Source organism: Falco cherrug, chromosome 3 (genome assembly GCF_023634085.1).
Source record: "Falco cherrug isolate bFalChe1 chromosome 3, bFalChe1.pri, whole genome shotgun sequence".
In the NCBI taxonomy this organism is placed as follows: Eukaryota; Metazoa; Chordata; class Aves; order Falconiformes; family Falconidae; genus Falco; species Falco cherrug.
Genome location: NC_073699.1, coordinates 15,920,568 through 15,936,185, shown reverse-complemented (window position 1 = coordinate 15,936,185; position 15,618 = coordinate 15,920,568). Strand labels below are relative to the sequence as shown.

General features: G+C 38.5%; 1 protein-coding gene across 2 annotated transcripts in view; it reads right to left on the bottom strand.

Annotated features, from left to right (window-relative positions):
* Positions 1-15,618, bottom strand: part of ADCY8 (adenylate cyclase 8) — a 132,243-nt gene that overhangs the window by 94,541 nt on the left and 22,084 nt on the right. For both annotated transcript variants that reach the window (XM_005439546.4, XM_027805923.2), the window contains exon 2: positions 5,814-5,963. In XM_005439546.4, the coding sequence (XP_005439603.3) occupies positions 5,814-5,963 (150 nt within the window). The remainder of the gene's footprint in view (positions 1-5,813; positions 5,964-15,618) is intronic.

The window sequence follows — 15,618 nt, the reverse complement described above, 5'->3', positions numbered from 1 at the left end:
AATTCTTTAAAAAAAAAACCAACAAAAAAAACAAAAAAACCTAGTCCAATCCACAGGTTATTAGTGTTAGTATCATACTGTGTAACAAAGTTGCTTAGCTTGAAAGCAGCCTCCCACCCATATTTCCCTATTGCTTAATTCAGACTTCATCAGTCTCAGTGGTCTAGAGAGGTCTTGGATGGAGAGCAGAAGTGTGGCCATGACATAGAAATTTCTTAATTATGAGTAAAATTACTTTTCTATGAATAGCCGTACTGTAATGTGATCTTATTACAAGATAAGAAGTAAGCACTGGACTGTTTTTTAAAGTCATTTAGCTACTTAAATTCTGTGATGTTCCCTTCCTAGACATTTTAAGGATCCATTTCCAGCTTCAGTCATAAGAAATTTTGTAAGTCAAATATTAACCTCCTTGCATAATTGTTTTCAGCTATGTATATCTTGCAATATGTATGTGTGGTAGAGGAAAAGGCAGAGCAACAAAGTTACCTGAGAGACTCTACAATTATAAATGGTAGTATTTGAGCATTTAAAATGTTAGACAAATTTCAAGCAAATACGAATTACTGGAGAAAGAGGAGGTAAGGACACCAGAAATACATTGTAAATTCAGTTCTTCATAAAGTCATCATTTCAATGTGTCTGGATTTAATATGTCATTCCTGTAAAACTTGGGGATTTTGTATGATGATCAATAGAAATGAAAATTAAATTTAATGCAGGTTCCTACTCTTCATTAAGGCAATTTCACATCATTTTTGCAATGAAGGAAATTACATACTAATTGTTTTTGAAAGTTTTGCAGTAGCTAATTAAAGAAGTAAGTTATACTTTCTATTTTCATTGCCCAGATATGACAAAAGGAGGATCACCTGTTGTGTCCTTAGAACAAAATCAAGGTAAAAAGGAAGACAGTGTTTTTGAAGTGGTTATTAACAAAGTACAGCACTGTATGTTAACTTTTTTGAAACTCCCATATGTCAAATCAAAATATTGATCCAAAATTTCAAACAAGCAGTGGAAAGTGATGATATCATTGGAATGAAAGGGACTTAAATGTGAGAATCTCATATTTGTTTTTTATTCATATTTACAGGGTGTTGAAAACAAAACTGCAGGGCATTTTATGGCTACAGTTTTTGGTTGGTTAACTGTGTATCTTAAAGACAAGCAGCTAACTACAATTCATTAGAAAATATTTTAATAATATTTTCATATCTATTTATATTCTGAATAATATATTCATATAGATGAAAATATATTAATTAGAAAAATATAAATTAATTATTTGATCAATAACTGGTAAACTGAGACTCTTTTTATGACACATTATTTTGTGTGTGCTACCTTCTCTAGCTTGCTTCTCCAGAATGTCTACCTTTCTATACTGTTTTCCTGGTAGTCACCAGCAGTGAAGTCTCATTTAACTAAGCCAAGCTCTGAAATGTCTTAGCTCTTCACCAAAATTCTAATTTTGTAGTGAAAACTGGGAAAGAAATAGACACAGATGTTCCCCCAGTTTCACAGAGTGCTGGGATTTCTAAATGGTGACACACATATAATACCATACAGTTAAGTGCACAAGCATCATTAGCAATGACTGCTGGAGTAATTCTCCTTTGTATCCACAGTACTGTTCATTTTATTAATAGAGTAATTAGAGTTAGAAAATTCATTGTAATTGAAAATGCTAATATGTACTTGTTAACAACCCCAGGTGCTTACAAATAATAAAAAAATAATTAAAAACTCAGATACGTGGTGAATTAGTCCCTTTTGAAAATACAACTCAAACTGTCTGAAATACTTCTGAAAATTTTACTCAAAAGTCTTGTTGAGAGTAAACGGTGGTGGGGGAGGGAGGATCAAAAAGCTGTAGGAGACTAAATGTACAGAGTTTTCGAAACATGGAAACTGGAAATTAAGTCATTTAATAGCTTTGAAAAACTTTGCCCAGGCTCCTTAAAGTCTTTTCCATCATAAAGGTCTGCACTTCACCCTCTTCCTTCCTGAGCGGTAAGTGAATGAATTGCAATTACCGTAAAAGCTGAACTTATACCTGAGGATATTTTCTGTGGACAATGAACCAACGGAGTTAATACAGATTTACGGAGACAATGCATGGCACGCAGGCATGTCTGCACAGCAAAACGGCTTTGACTGTCAAATCAGAAAACCTCACTGCAATACTGAAACAGAGCAAGGAGTCCTTAAACTCTGAAAACCTCACAAAAGGAAGAGAGCACTGAAAAATAACATTTGGCAAACAAACTATCTCACCTAACTGTCCAAATTTCAGCTCAGAGTAGCACAACCAACAACAAAAACAATGTTTTTCACCTCTGGTGGGATTTTGGTGGTTTCACTTTGTATTTTCATCACACTTAACAGAAAAGTATGATGGCAAATGAACAAATGAAACTGCTTTCACTGAAAAAAATTCAGCTTGTCTATATGAAATTTATCAGAATGTACAGAACAATCTCTTGCTTGTCACTACAAGACAGAAGCTGATACAATAAAAACTTTGTATTTGTATTCCAGAAAATCTGCAAATATTAAGGGATTCCTAAAAATCTCTGAAATGCAAAGAGATTCCTACTTATCAGTATTATTGTTCCCTTGCACAGCTCCACATCTGATGGCACCTCTTGTTTGTCTCTAAAACATAGATTATAAAATGTTTGGCTTGCAATTGGGTGACTTCCCATGACTGGCTTTTTTAGGCATTACACAATACTGAATAATGACAGCAATAGCATTTAGAGTTATTAGAATGACAGATGATTGGAGATGACAAATCTAAAGGATACCAGGAATTTGGAAGGGCCATTTTGAGAGTACAGAAACTTGCTTTCTTAGTTTTAACAATACATGGTAATGAACTGAAGTATATCTGAAGCATTTATATAACCTTTAAAATTACAAAAAATTGGATTCTTATTCTGCAATTACTTATTGAAGAACATACCACCCCATGGTTTTAACTCATGTTTTTTCTTACTTTAATTTTACTGGTCTTCTGATTTAAACAAAGGACAGACAAAACCAGACCCTATGGGACCTATCCGGCAAGCTGTCATACCTCCTATGCTGCATCACATGTATGACCTGTCAATACAATTACCCATTGTAATTAATTATTATTTTCAGTTTAAGAAGTAGAAGCTGTGTGGGGTGGAAACAAAACTTGAGAGAGATTTTAATTACATCACCCATTTGTATAAAAAGTAGCAGTACCATCACTGAAAGCCACAAAAAGCTTGACCCTGCTGTAAGAAACCTTAAGTTTAGACAGCTTATGAGAAGTGGAGGAGAAACAAATCAGAATGGAACAGAATTTGGAATTTCTGAAAGTATTGCTTGGGAGAATTACACAAATAAGTATTCCTCTATGTTCTCTTCACATATGTAGCTCCTTAGCCATATTTTTAGAACTTTTCAGAAGCCACATCACAATATTGGTCTGCACACACTTCCCTACCCCCCCCGCCCTTCATAAACCAGAACTATTTTCTAGAAAGTCACAGAGTGAAGTTATTAAACTTCATCATGATTTAATCCTTACTTTTTAAAATGTGATATGCATTAACAGGTAATATGATTTTTACATTCGTGTCAACTACAGATCTCCTGTATCATGAAATACATGACTTCAAGACAGAAAAATGTTAGCAGTCCCTGAATTACTGCCTGTGGATACTGATCAAGTGAACATGAACAAGCTGCTCAGGAAAAGCAGTCACCTAAAATGTGACATTGCCAGTCTTCTTAAAGAAGGTATGTTTAGAAACTGCTTAAATAAGCCACTACTTCAGAAGCAAAGGGAAAGAATAAAAGACTGAGGGAAACAGGCTCTCCATTCCTCAAGACATTCTAGTATTGGAATATTTTGTCATTGTCCCAAATATAAACAAAAAGCTGAAATGTATGTTACATGTATTTAGAGAGAGAGAGAGAGAGTTGTGGTAATAACACAGTTTCAGAGTTCCAACAAATTAAATCAGATGTATTTCAAAATGTTTTGTTCCTAGATTTTGGGTTAGTTTATCATTGAATTGAGATCTTTCATTTGGTGTCTTGATGTCTGTATTTTTATGTGGCCTGAATTTTCCTTTTCCTTGGCCTGAATACCTTTTCTCTTATGCATTTCCAGTCATACGATGCCTATGACACACTACACTGGTTATAGGGGAGTCTCAGCCGCAGTGAGGTAACTCTCCAGGAAGCTCTGCCTTCAGGGGACAGCACAGCTCTGAAGCCTTGCAAGGCACTGGGCCAAGACAAAATGTGCAGTTCAACATTGACTGATTAAAAACAAATATTTCAGTCCCAACTCCTACTTCCCCCCACCACCAAAAAAAAATAAATGTCTGACTTCTTAAACCCCATCCAAATGCAATCATTCCGTCTTCATTTTCTGAATAGGAGATAAAATTTCATCAACATTGAATTTCTCAAAAAAAGGAGTTGTCTGTAGAAATTTAATTTCTCATGACAGAATAAATTAATTCTAACGGACAATTCTCAGAATCATCTGGAATGGGAATCTTTTGCTAGCTTATTATAAAGATTTTTACAACAAACTCTAGAAAACAATGATCAAAGTAAAACTTACAAAATATTAGTTTATAAAAGATTGGACAAGAAGAAAAATGTAAAAAACCTCTAAACTCATAAAACCCCACCAAACATAAAAATGTGCTTCTAGACTTAAAATGAGAATAGAGCATCCTTGATAGCATCCCTCAAAGCCTCTGCAGTCAGCAATGGCTGGAGAGATGTGCTGGCATAGGTAACTCGCATTACTCAGCACAGTCATGCATTCATACTGAGTCATTAGTCAGTAGAGCCTAGAATGGGACATCTTGCTAGATCTCTGTATAAAAGTATGGCTTTCAAGAAGTAAATGAAATAAAATTGAGAAGCAATATACACATCTATGCAACAGGACAAAATGGATTGGCTAAATTCATTTGAAAATGAAATAGTGTAATGTATACTTTCTATATATAGAGAGAGAGATATACACACACATACATACTGGTTGTATTTTGATCTTAATGCAAGTTTTTAAACAGTGAGTGAACCTTCTGATATTCCAGTGTGAATGCAACATATGTATAGCATGCTACATCTCATTTCTGCTCCCTTGGTACAAAACAATAAGCAGCAAACTTCTTTTCATTCAGTGCCTGTTATTTTGGATTGGGCAAGATGATCTATCTAAGAGCAGCCATGCCCGCTCAGATCAAAAGTTCACCTAACTCAGTATGCTGTTGCAGACAGTGGCCAAAAGGAGATTTATAGGGAGGACTTTAAGAACAGAGAAAGCATCTAGTGATGCTTCCCTGCAGTGGCCTTCCAGTTCCAAAAATTCACCTGTGACCCAGAGGTGACACTTTAGTATCTTCTCTGCCTAGATAGAGTTCACGTCCATGAACTTGCTTCATGTCCACTTGACTGAAACAAGTTTTAGTATCCACAACATTCTAAAGCATGAAGTTCCCCAGCTTAACTCCTCTTGTGTTAAAGAACCATTTTTAAACACCTGCCAGTTGCTGTTTCATTTGATGGCCCCTTCTTGTATGGGAAAGGGCAATGAACAGCCATTCTCTATTAATCCCATTTCCCAGCAACAATCTTTAAGATGTCATATCAGTTTGATACACACCAGTAAAATAACAGCATGCAACTCATTTAAGCTGCACAAATCAGATGGCATCACATTGGAGTCAGTGAGACTACAAAAGCCTGGCCTTGTCCAATTATCAATTGCAGTTAATACAAAAATCAGATTGTTTCTCCAATACCTGTCGCTGATTTTCTGTCTCTAGTCTCAGTCTGGCTTCAACACATCTTCTGGTCTCCAGGAAGGCTTGACGTTGTGCTCTGTCTGATAGGTAGCTAATGAAGATTCCTGCGGTGTTCATACACATAAATAACACTGCCTGAGCCGCTATCTGCAATGAACAACAAAACAGGATTTGATCAGAAATAAGAAACAAAAATACCTGTTTGGGGAAGGCCGGGGGGGGGGGGGGAGAGGGAGAGGGGGTGGGAGGAGAGAGAATGAGACTGCTCTGCAGTCATGTCGGCTGTAAAAATAACAGGAACGTTTGCATAGAAGAATCTCTTGGATCTTAATTAGAGGCATCAAACGTGTAAAATTCTGTCTGCCTTGAGGAAGAAATATACAGTGTTTGGGGGCATTAAACTCTAGTTGAACCACAAATGATGTTTCCAAGAACTGACTCACAGGGCTTTAGTCAGGAATGATTACAAACATAATTAACAATTTGTTTTTGCACTGCCTCTTCTGTAAAAACAACTTTGTGATTTGTTCCATGGCTTAGTTTGAGAAGAAAGCCAGCTTAAGGAAAACAGAGTGTCAGTTAGCTAAGAATTAATATCAGTGATAAAAGGTATTCTGTTCTTATTAACCAAATTAAATTAATTCATTTTCAGCTGATGCCAAAGCACAAGCTTGCAGAATCTGAATCCTGAACCTTTCTACAGGGGAAGCTGAAAGGAGACCCACGTTCTTGCATAGCAGGTGCTGTGTACACAGACCTTCACTAAGGCCTATGTAAGACCTGCACTCTTTTTCCTCACAGAAGATGCATCAAGGCTTTTTCCTTTGCAATATGAACATAAAAGAGCCAAATGGGAGTGGGGTCCTGGGGCAGCATAAATTTCAGTGGCTTACTGCTCTTTCATTGATACCTCTGTGCTCTGTATGTTTGTACAGCAGGGCACATCAACACCATGGCAGTGAGGATTGCTGGGGAAACGGAGTAAGACACAATATTTGCCTGCACTAGAGACCTGCAGTTTCAGCAGCTTTATGCAGCACCTCACCCCTGTTATGGGTTGAGAATTCATGTGAACCTTTCTCAGTTTCCACTTCACCTTGCCTTTTCTTAAAGTTGTGAGAGGGTCAAGAGTCCAAAGGTCGTTAATATTCCTCAAATGCAGAGTGCAGGGCCAACTCACTCTGACTGCTACCTTAGCTAGGGAACCACCGGGGCACAGTGAACCAGCTGAAAGACTGCAAACCTCAGCTCCCATCTTCCTGCCAAGGTCCAGTCACAGCCACTGTGCTGATGAGGTCCCACTGGGTGGACCTGCCTTGCAGGATCACACCTTGCTCCCAGTGGCAGACCAGCTGTGGAGTGGGAGGGGGCTACAGTACCCTGTGGCCACATCGCCTGCCCAGCAAAGCTGCCCAGGCTCTGACAGCTATGGACCATAATGCTATGGGTGATAGCTACAGGATCAAAACAGCATCAGAAAAGCCACATCAGGTCAGATCGAGCGTTTGTCATTGGGGATGCTGTCTCTGACTGCAGAAAACAGAGAGCACCCAGGCAGAAGAACAAGGATAAAACAGTAGATACAAGTACAAGAATAAAGCAAGCATTCAGTGATGTTTTGTCAAAAGTCTTGAATGCTCCAGTAATCTGTGGTTGCGGAACATTGTGGGCTAGAGGTTGCATTTTTGTAGTATTATCTGATAGTCTTCCTAAAATCGAAGTGTTTCTTGTCCTAGTAGTAGAGAGAAAACATTGATCAAAACTCCATAATCTCATTGTGATGACTCGCCTCAGATCTGCAGGTCTTGCTCCTCACATTCACGTGGGTTTCAAAGTAAGATTTGATATCAAATCAAATGCATCTGGCAGAAACTTCAGCTTTATATATTCCCGTACAGGGAATTTATTTACAATTTATATGCCATGATTAAATAAGAATGCATATCCTGGCTCCAGCTGAAGTTTTGTTTAACCTTTGCCAGTAATAGATGTCTAGGTAAAGTCTGTGAGATACAGGGCATGATTAGCATGACCCTTGCATCTTCCTGGCTTCCAGGATCCTGTGGTTTACAGCAGCTCTGAGCTGGAGGTGGCACACTCTATCTGGCTGCTTAACTTTTCCTGATACCTTGTTGAAGTTAATTGTACCTTTGGCCTCTATGGCATTCAGTGACAAAGATTTCTACAATTTAATTAGGCACTTTGTGATAAAAATGTTTCCTTTTGTTTGCTTTAATTCACAGCCTTATCATTTCTTGGAGCGCCACATCATGCTTATAAACAGTGACTAATTCCTAAATTATCTTCCTCTTACCATTCTGGATTTTACTGACTTATAGCATTACCCCTTCCTTTTATTTTTTTTAAAGGGAGGAATTTGAGGCTATTTAGTCTCACTGCATTTGTCCCTATTCCTCCTCTATGCTTACTGCTTTTTCCGTTATCTACCTCACTCTGTTTTACTGGAGACAGGTTGCCCCAGACCAGCCAGATTCCCCCAGACACCTTCTGCCTTTCCTCCAAGGTAAAATGGAGAATGCAGTAATTCAGCCCATGAGGTAACTCCTTTACTAAGAGGGGTATGACGGGCTGACATAAAACCAGGTCAGAATTAGGTTGTTCAGCAGGACAACTGAAATCAGCTGTGAGTGGCTGGAGGAGTTAATATTTCATCCCTTTTTGACTGCCTTGAAGATAATCAATGCTTACACACAAGGAAAGCTAGAGTATAGGGTGAAAAAAATAAAAGCCTTCCACAATGTCTGAAATGTGCATTTCAACAGTGAAATCAGTGGCAGGATGCTCTCATTTGCTTGCACATTGAATTGCAAGTTCCTCATGAGCCCAGCTCAGTCACCCTTCTCTGCTAATACTCAGGACTAGTGCCACTCACTTCAGCAGATCTCCTTAGAGCAAATGCAGTAGAATTTGGCCTTCAATTAGATTTCACAAGCACATAATTTGATTTGGACAAAGGGAATTATGGAAAACATGTTACAGGTAAAACAACAGCTTACTCAGAGGCAGAATCTGCTTTTCTTACACATAGTAGTTTGATTGAAACCAATTTAAAGAGTAAAGCACTATGCCTTGCAAGGATACTAATCTGCGGCTCTTGTTAATAAAGGAGTAAAAAAGAACTGAGTCTTTCATTGCCACTTCTTCTTCCTACAGCTTACTGTGGCCAATTCCTTAAGTCTTGTAGGATTTTCTACTGCTTATCAGGGCCACAAGCCAGGGCAGACTGATTTTGTAAGACATACACAGTTTCATAGCTTTTTGACTGACTTGCAGATAATCAGTGCTCACACAGTAGGACAGATGAGGTATAACATGAAAAAAAGAAAATATTTCCACAGGATTTATAAGCTTTTCAGTCCATTTGTACCTTGCACAGCACTCAAATAAGCAACTATAGCAGAGACAGCAAGTGATCTTAAAAAGTCATGAGTGATAGTCTCGGTGTTAAATAGGGCTCTGGGGAGGTCTGCTTCTCAAATATTTAAAAAATGCAAACAAGAAGGCACCCATCACCATGCTGCTTGGGAATATCTGTGTAACAGGATCAGCACTGTCCCTGCTGAACCTGCAGTTGCACATAATCACATAACAGGATGAACAGAGCTAAAGAAACTTACTGGTCAAGATCATGCTGGTAGTCAGAAGCAGCTGTTAAAATTTTTACTCCAAAACTCTGCTTCCCATATTTTTCACAGGGGGTGATTAAGATTTCACAGAGAAATCACTTGTGAATTAAATTTACATTTATAAAGTGTCTTTTATACAGGCATCTCGGAGCCTTTTGCAAAATCAATATGAAAACTAGCCAAAACCAAAGGCAAAGAAAGGAGAGGATGCAGGTCAGATGAGAAAGCCAAGTTTAAAATTGACTTTACACATTGATTCAAATAATGTAATTTTTATCTGTTACTCATTGTATAAAAATGGCTTTGCTAAGACAGCTAAATCCAAGATAACATTTTGAGTTGATTTGGGAACCACCAGATCTCAGACAATTAAACAATTAAACAATTAAAAGGCACTGGACATAGCTGGTCAGGAAGCAGTATCAATCAAAGTAGGTACAGTATAGTAATGGAACAGAACAGGAAAAGGAAAATACATTGAAAAAATGGTAAAGCAGCTCACAAGTCTGTTGTGAAGTGGTAGGCGGATCAGCCACAGACAGCTTTCAAGACAGGATTGCGTGTAGTTCAGGAAACAGGAAATTCAGAAGGATACAGGTGAGTTACTGAGAACAGAGCTGGGCTAAGGATAACAACAATTTGTAGACATTTCTGCTATTAAGAGAACCTAATTGAGTTTGCCTTGATTTGGAGTTTATACAGAATCCTGTGAGTCTGTGAACAACTGGGAGTGAGGTAAAGAAGGGTTTGCAAATGCCAGAAGTTTCTAAAACTTCAAAAATCATAATTGAAGTGTGTTTCAATTTTGCCATGAATTTCCTTTTTGAAAACATGTGATTGTCCATCAGGGAATATAAAGCCGTAAGGCCAGCTGTAAAGTCTCCTGATTCAATGCTTTCTAAGACCTACCATTAATAGATGTTTAAGGACTGTATAGTGACTGACCAAATTTAGTGCTTCCAAAAAGCCCATAACCTGAGGAAAATGAACACTTAGGAGTGGTTGACAAACCCAACAGACTGGAAATATGTTGATTGATAGCTAGTCCTAAAAGACAGTAATTGCCGCAGACAATCTTCATCATGAATAGTTGAACCAACAGTAGCATACATTCATATGGAAAGCACAGTGGAGGTGGAAGAGAGAAAGCTGAAAACGTTTTGAAATAATTCTGAAGTCCAGGAGGACACTGAACTTGTGTGTTACTACCTCAATTGCAGAAAGAAACCCTAGTGTGTCCTGCAGAAATAAACCTATTATTAACTTCTTCAGCAGGTACATTTTTTTCTGCTGCGTAGAAACAGAGCAGTGCTGGGGCTGATAGCACTAAAACACATCTGAAAAATACAGAAATGGTTTTCAATGTCATCTTCAGTTGGACATTCTCAAGGCACATCAGTCCTAAAAAACAGAAACTTCATTAATTACTGAAATGTTCCTGTGGGAAATTATTTAGTTCTTTTCCTATTTTGCTTTCTAGTTTTGGATTGGCTTCAACAATGGATTAGAGTAGTTTTGTCTGTTTGGGGAAAACTGGGAAAGTAAAGCTGTTGTGCTTCTTCTTTAAGAGTGTTTTTAGCATGTGCCACATAAAGAACTGGTTGCTATGGTAATTATTATTGGTTAATTAGGTTTGGAGAAGCATTTTGATTCATCATTAGTTTAACTAAAAATAGCAGCTTGCCACAAGGTTGTTTTTGTAACTAAAATGTCTGAGAAACCCCATTGCCCTCTTTCCCTGCCCCATCACTCCCTTACTGTGGTTACTTTGAGGGAAAATAACTTATGCTCTTATAAGAACTGATCACCAGGAATGAACTGAGGGTTACATGAGAAGTGTGGTATTTGAGACCAAAATGTTCTACTTTGTATAGAATAGGAACATCTGGCGGCACAGACTCTACCACTCTCTCACTGCTGAGCTGCAGCAAGCCTCTGCCTCCAGCTGAGACCATGATTTTATGAATCAAAGCTCCTGGCAAAGACACCAGTAAGTACCTGTATCTGTACTGCCTCTTGCCTACCTTGATCCCTTAGCACAGCTTCCCCTTTGTCTTGCCAGATCAGTTATTTGTGGGACCATACTGTGAACTGTATCATGGAACCTGGCCAACTTAAAAAACAAACATTTGGTGTTGGCAGTGATTTTCCTATCTGGAGCAGTCGTCTGATTGAGTTCACAGCACAGCCTCCGCAGGGAGAGGAAACACGTGAAAATTCATAGCTGTCACTGCTGCCAACTCATTAAACTGAAATCATTGCTGCCTCATTGTTAAATCACCTTGTAAGGAGTTTTTTATTCCCCAGGTTCACTCCTGACTTCTCCTGGGTCTAACTGCTAAATGCAAAAGACCACGATAGAGGGGTTTTTTTTGTTTTTGTTTCAGATTGTCAGTGCTTCTTCATCACCATTTATTGGAAATCAACTTGTCTCAGAAAGATGCCCAAACTGCTGCCAAGACTTTCCAGAAAGCTTTTCTGTCCCTGATCCTCTATATTGTCCAATGCATAAGTACAACAGCTGTTTAACTCTTACTCACAGCTCGAGTGAGTACTAACTCTTTTATCTGATCTACATATACATAGTTCACTGAAAGACAGGAATATACAATACAGATGAGAGGACAGGGATAGAGAAAGGTATTGTTTATTCATGGCAAATTTAGTCAAGCACAGATTGCGATGGTTAAGAGCATTGTTTACCCCACCTACCCCTGATTTGATAAATGTGAAAGGAGCCATTTTTATCAGTGTCACCTCTTGATTTTGTATTTAGAACCCAGTTTGTGGTTCAGCTGTGCACAGCTCCCATGGGAACATTGGTTAATTCTTCAAAAACTCAGATCTTATTTATGCCTCTGGGAGAGCTGAGATCTTCTGAGTCTGGTCTTGCTGTTTCCAAGGCAGGTGTTAGAGGACTTCACTATGTACTTAGGGACACAGGCTGGCCTTTAATGTGTGTGAAAACTGCAGCCTGCAAAGCATGTTGGCCCTATTAAAACAGAGGGTGTATCCCAAAGAGTTACTAGATTACCCTCAATGAGAGTAACTGGTCTCAGACACGGTTGTCTCCATCCTGTTGGAGAATATCCTAACATGCCTATTGTTCCTGCACTGACAATGATTTAGAAAACAAAGACCATTTTCCCTCTGAACAATGACACGTTTGCATAAAATCAATTGTTCTAGTTCAAGACAGAATTGAGAAATATGCATCTTTAATATTCCGAACAGGAGTTTAATTTGCTGTTAGAAAAATAGCTATTTCCTTCTTGCTCGTCCTCTCATTGAATCCATCAGAAATGTAGAAAATTGAATGTCTGATTAAGTTGTTCATAGGCAGCTCAACCCATACAGTTTGGTAAGTCAGCTATCACCTGTGGCAAGACTTCTGCAATGTGGTGTGGTACAAAAGATCTTTCAGGAAAATCGTATCATATCACATCAGACACATAAGGCTTGACACTTGAGTGATGCACAGAAGCAGTCAAGCAAATACATAACCCTGATAGTGCCATCAAGCAGCCCCAAAAGGCAAATAAGTTTCAGTGCATCTCTAAATCCCCTTGAGTTTGCCTGAAAATTAGGATTCCGGAATAATCTTACTTCTAAAAAAAGAATAATTTATCTATTCTGGGACTTTGGATAACTTTTTTTTTGGTGCTTTTCTTTTTATAGATGTTAAAATGACTAGGCATGTCTGGAACAATGTCAGTAGAAGGGTCATAGCCCGTGCATTCAGTTGAATAAACAGAGAGGGTCTTCAATTTTTAGTAAGTGTTTTCCATTGCTACAGGGTACTCTGCTCAACTCTCCGACCCTCATCTAGGAACTGATCCTGAACTCCACAATGAAATCCGGTGATCACGTCTCCTGCGCGCTGAGCAGCACAGCACGCTTGTCATCATTCTGCACACAGGATGCTATATTACAGATACCTGAAATGTTCCTATTTAGAAAGAACTAAGCTATGCTTTGATGAGAAAATACCTCTCTATTCAGTATTTTCTGTGTGCTGCTTAGGCACCTTCTTCCTCTTCTCTGAGACAGCTGCATTGCAGGGTAATTACAAGGAGAAATCTAAAGCCAAACCTTCCAGATGTCATTATTTTATTGTCCAAAAATGTCACCTCATTTGGTATGTTTAAGTAAATGTAAAAGGCTCAGACAGGAATCTATTTTCTTCTCCAAATATATGTACCCTTGAAACCATAGTATATGTACTAAGCAATTACTTTAAATTACCTGTGCTGTCTAACCAGGACCAGATCCTTTAACAACCCACAAAAAACATCAAAAAACCAAGGCACAATACAAATGCCTGCACAACTGAGAACACACTGGAAGCAGCCCATGGCAGTTAGGGTGGGTTAGGAAATGAAGCGATGGTATTCCCCTGGTCACCACTCAGAAGGGAGCTGTGTGGTTTCCTTTTCTGAACTTTGTACGAGTCTGAATATTTCAGACTCGTGAAGCTCTCAGTCTGACACTAAAATTTTGCCTACATTTCTTCAGTGCAGAAGTCGATCTCCCCTACAAGCTGCACATTTACTGTTCAAAACAAATACCAAAATAATTACATTCAATAGAAGCCACATTCCATTTAAGGCCACTAGAGAAATAAATTACTCCTAATAAAAATTACAGCATCTATACAAAGTTTTACAAGAAATAAATCTGAAAAGGGGAAGCATCCACACAACATCCTAGATATTCAGAATTAAAAATAACTCGGGGGGAGGGTGGTGGTGGTTATGAAGCAACCCTTACCAAATTCTATTTTTTCCCCTTGAATTACATATGTGGATATCTGAATTGTAAACAACTGTCTTCCAATTCAGATGTACCGGTATTTGGGGATCAGGTGATAGACATTATAAATAACTTCTCAGTGACAAAAAAATCCAGCTGATACCTAGTCTGGAAATGTCTGAGAACACCACTGAGTCTTAAGGTGATCCTGGACACCCTAAAACTAGGACCTCTAAAGTGAAAGTCACTTTTGGAAATTTTCCTCAAATTATCTCAGTAGTTCTGCCTCAGTTGATGCAAGATAGCCAAGGCAGAAGAACTCCTAGTACTTCCCTTCACAGATTATAAAACTGATTAGGAGTAGTGGTAGGAAAAGAAAATAAAATCATCTAAGCTGCTCTGCAGCATTGGAAAGAGTTTAACTACATTTTAAGGAAAACAAAACTAAGCAGTCTGCATTTCTGTTAAGTAAGTTTGGGGTGGTGTTCTGCACAGCTGTTTTTATTGCTCTAGATAATGGCTCTTATTCGAAGCTGAAAGTCAAAACTGAGTGAGCAATAATTACGTTTGTGGGGCTGACAGCAGTTCATCTTTTCTGACACACTTCATTGCTGTTTTCATCTGATCAAATGTATGCATGTCCTAGCAATTACCTGCAGTATGGACTCTGTGTCTCTTCCCAACGGAGCTGGCAATCGTTGTGCCTTCTGTACAAGCAACCCTGCTCCGGTGCACTCTGCAGAGTTGTAACAACAGACTACACAAGAGAAGCTTTTCATTTTTCTTCCTAGCTATGTTAAGCCAGGCCATGTGTGTTTTCCTCTGAATTATCAAGCTGTGGCCACAGGTAGAATAAAGAGGCAAGATTTTGCCAATCATTTTCCCCTTTTGGTGTCACAACGGAAAAAGAAAGAAATAGCAAAACATAATGATCTTAAATTACTCTCGGACTCTTTATGAAGAAATAAAGGCAGCCTTATGAAAGCCATGCCAGCCTGGGTGAGAGTGAGACTAATATCTTTTAAAAAGTGAATTGGTTTAACTATAATACTGAAAATACTAATAATGAAAAAGACATGAGAAATATAATAGTGTTAAGTGTCCTTTTCCAAACAACCCTTGTCCTTCCAAGCCTGCTTCTACTCCAGTGGGAAGCTAGCTCTACTGATCAGCTGTTTGTGTTAATCACTTTTACCTGCTGGCAAACAAACAAATCCCCCACAGCTATTCTTGTTTTAAACTATTCACCCCAAAAAAGCCAAAACAGCACTGGAAACAAAGGCTCTTTACACTTTATTATCAGCATTTTTAACTAAAGGCTAATGGCAAGGCGAAGTTTTTCCCACAGTCGCACCTGTAAGTGGCTGTCATTTTGCACAGGTGTCGTTACAGATGGAGCTTGC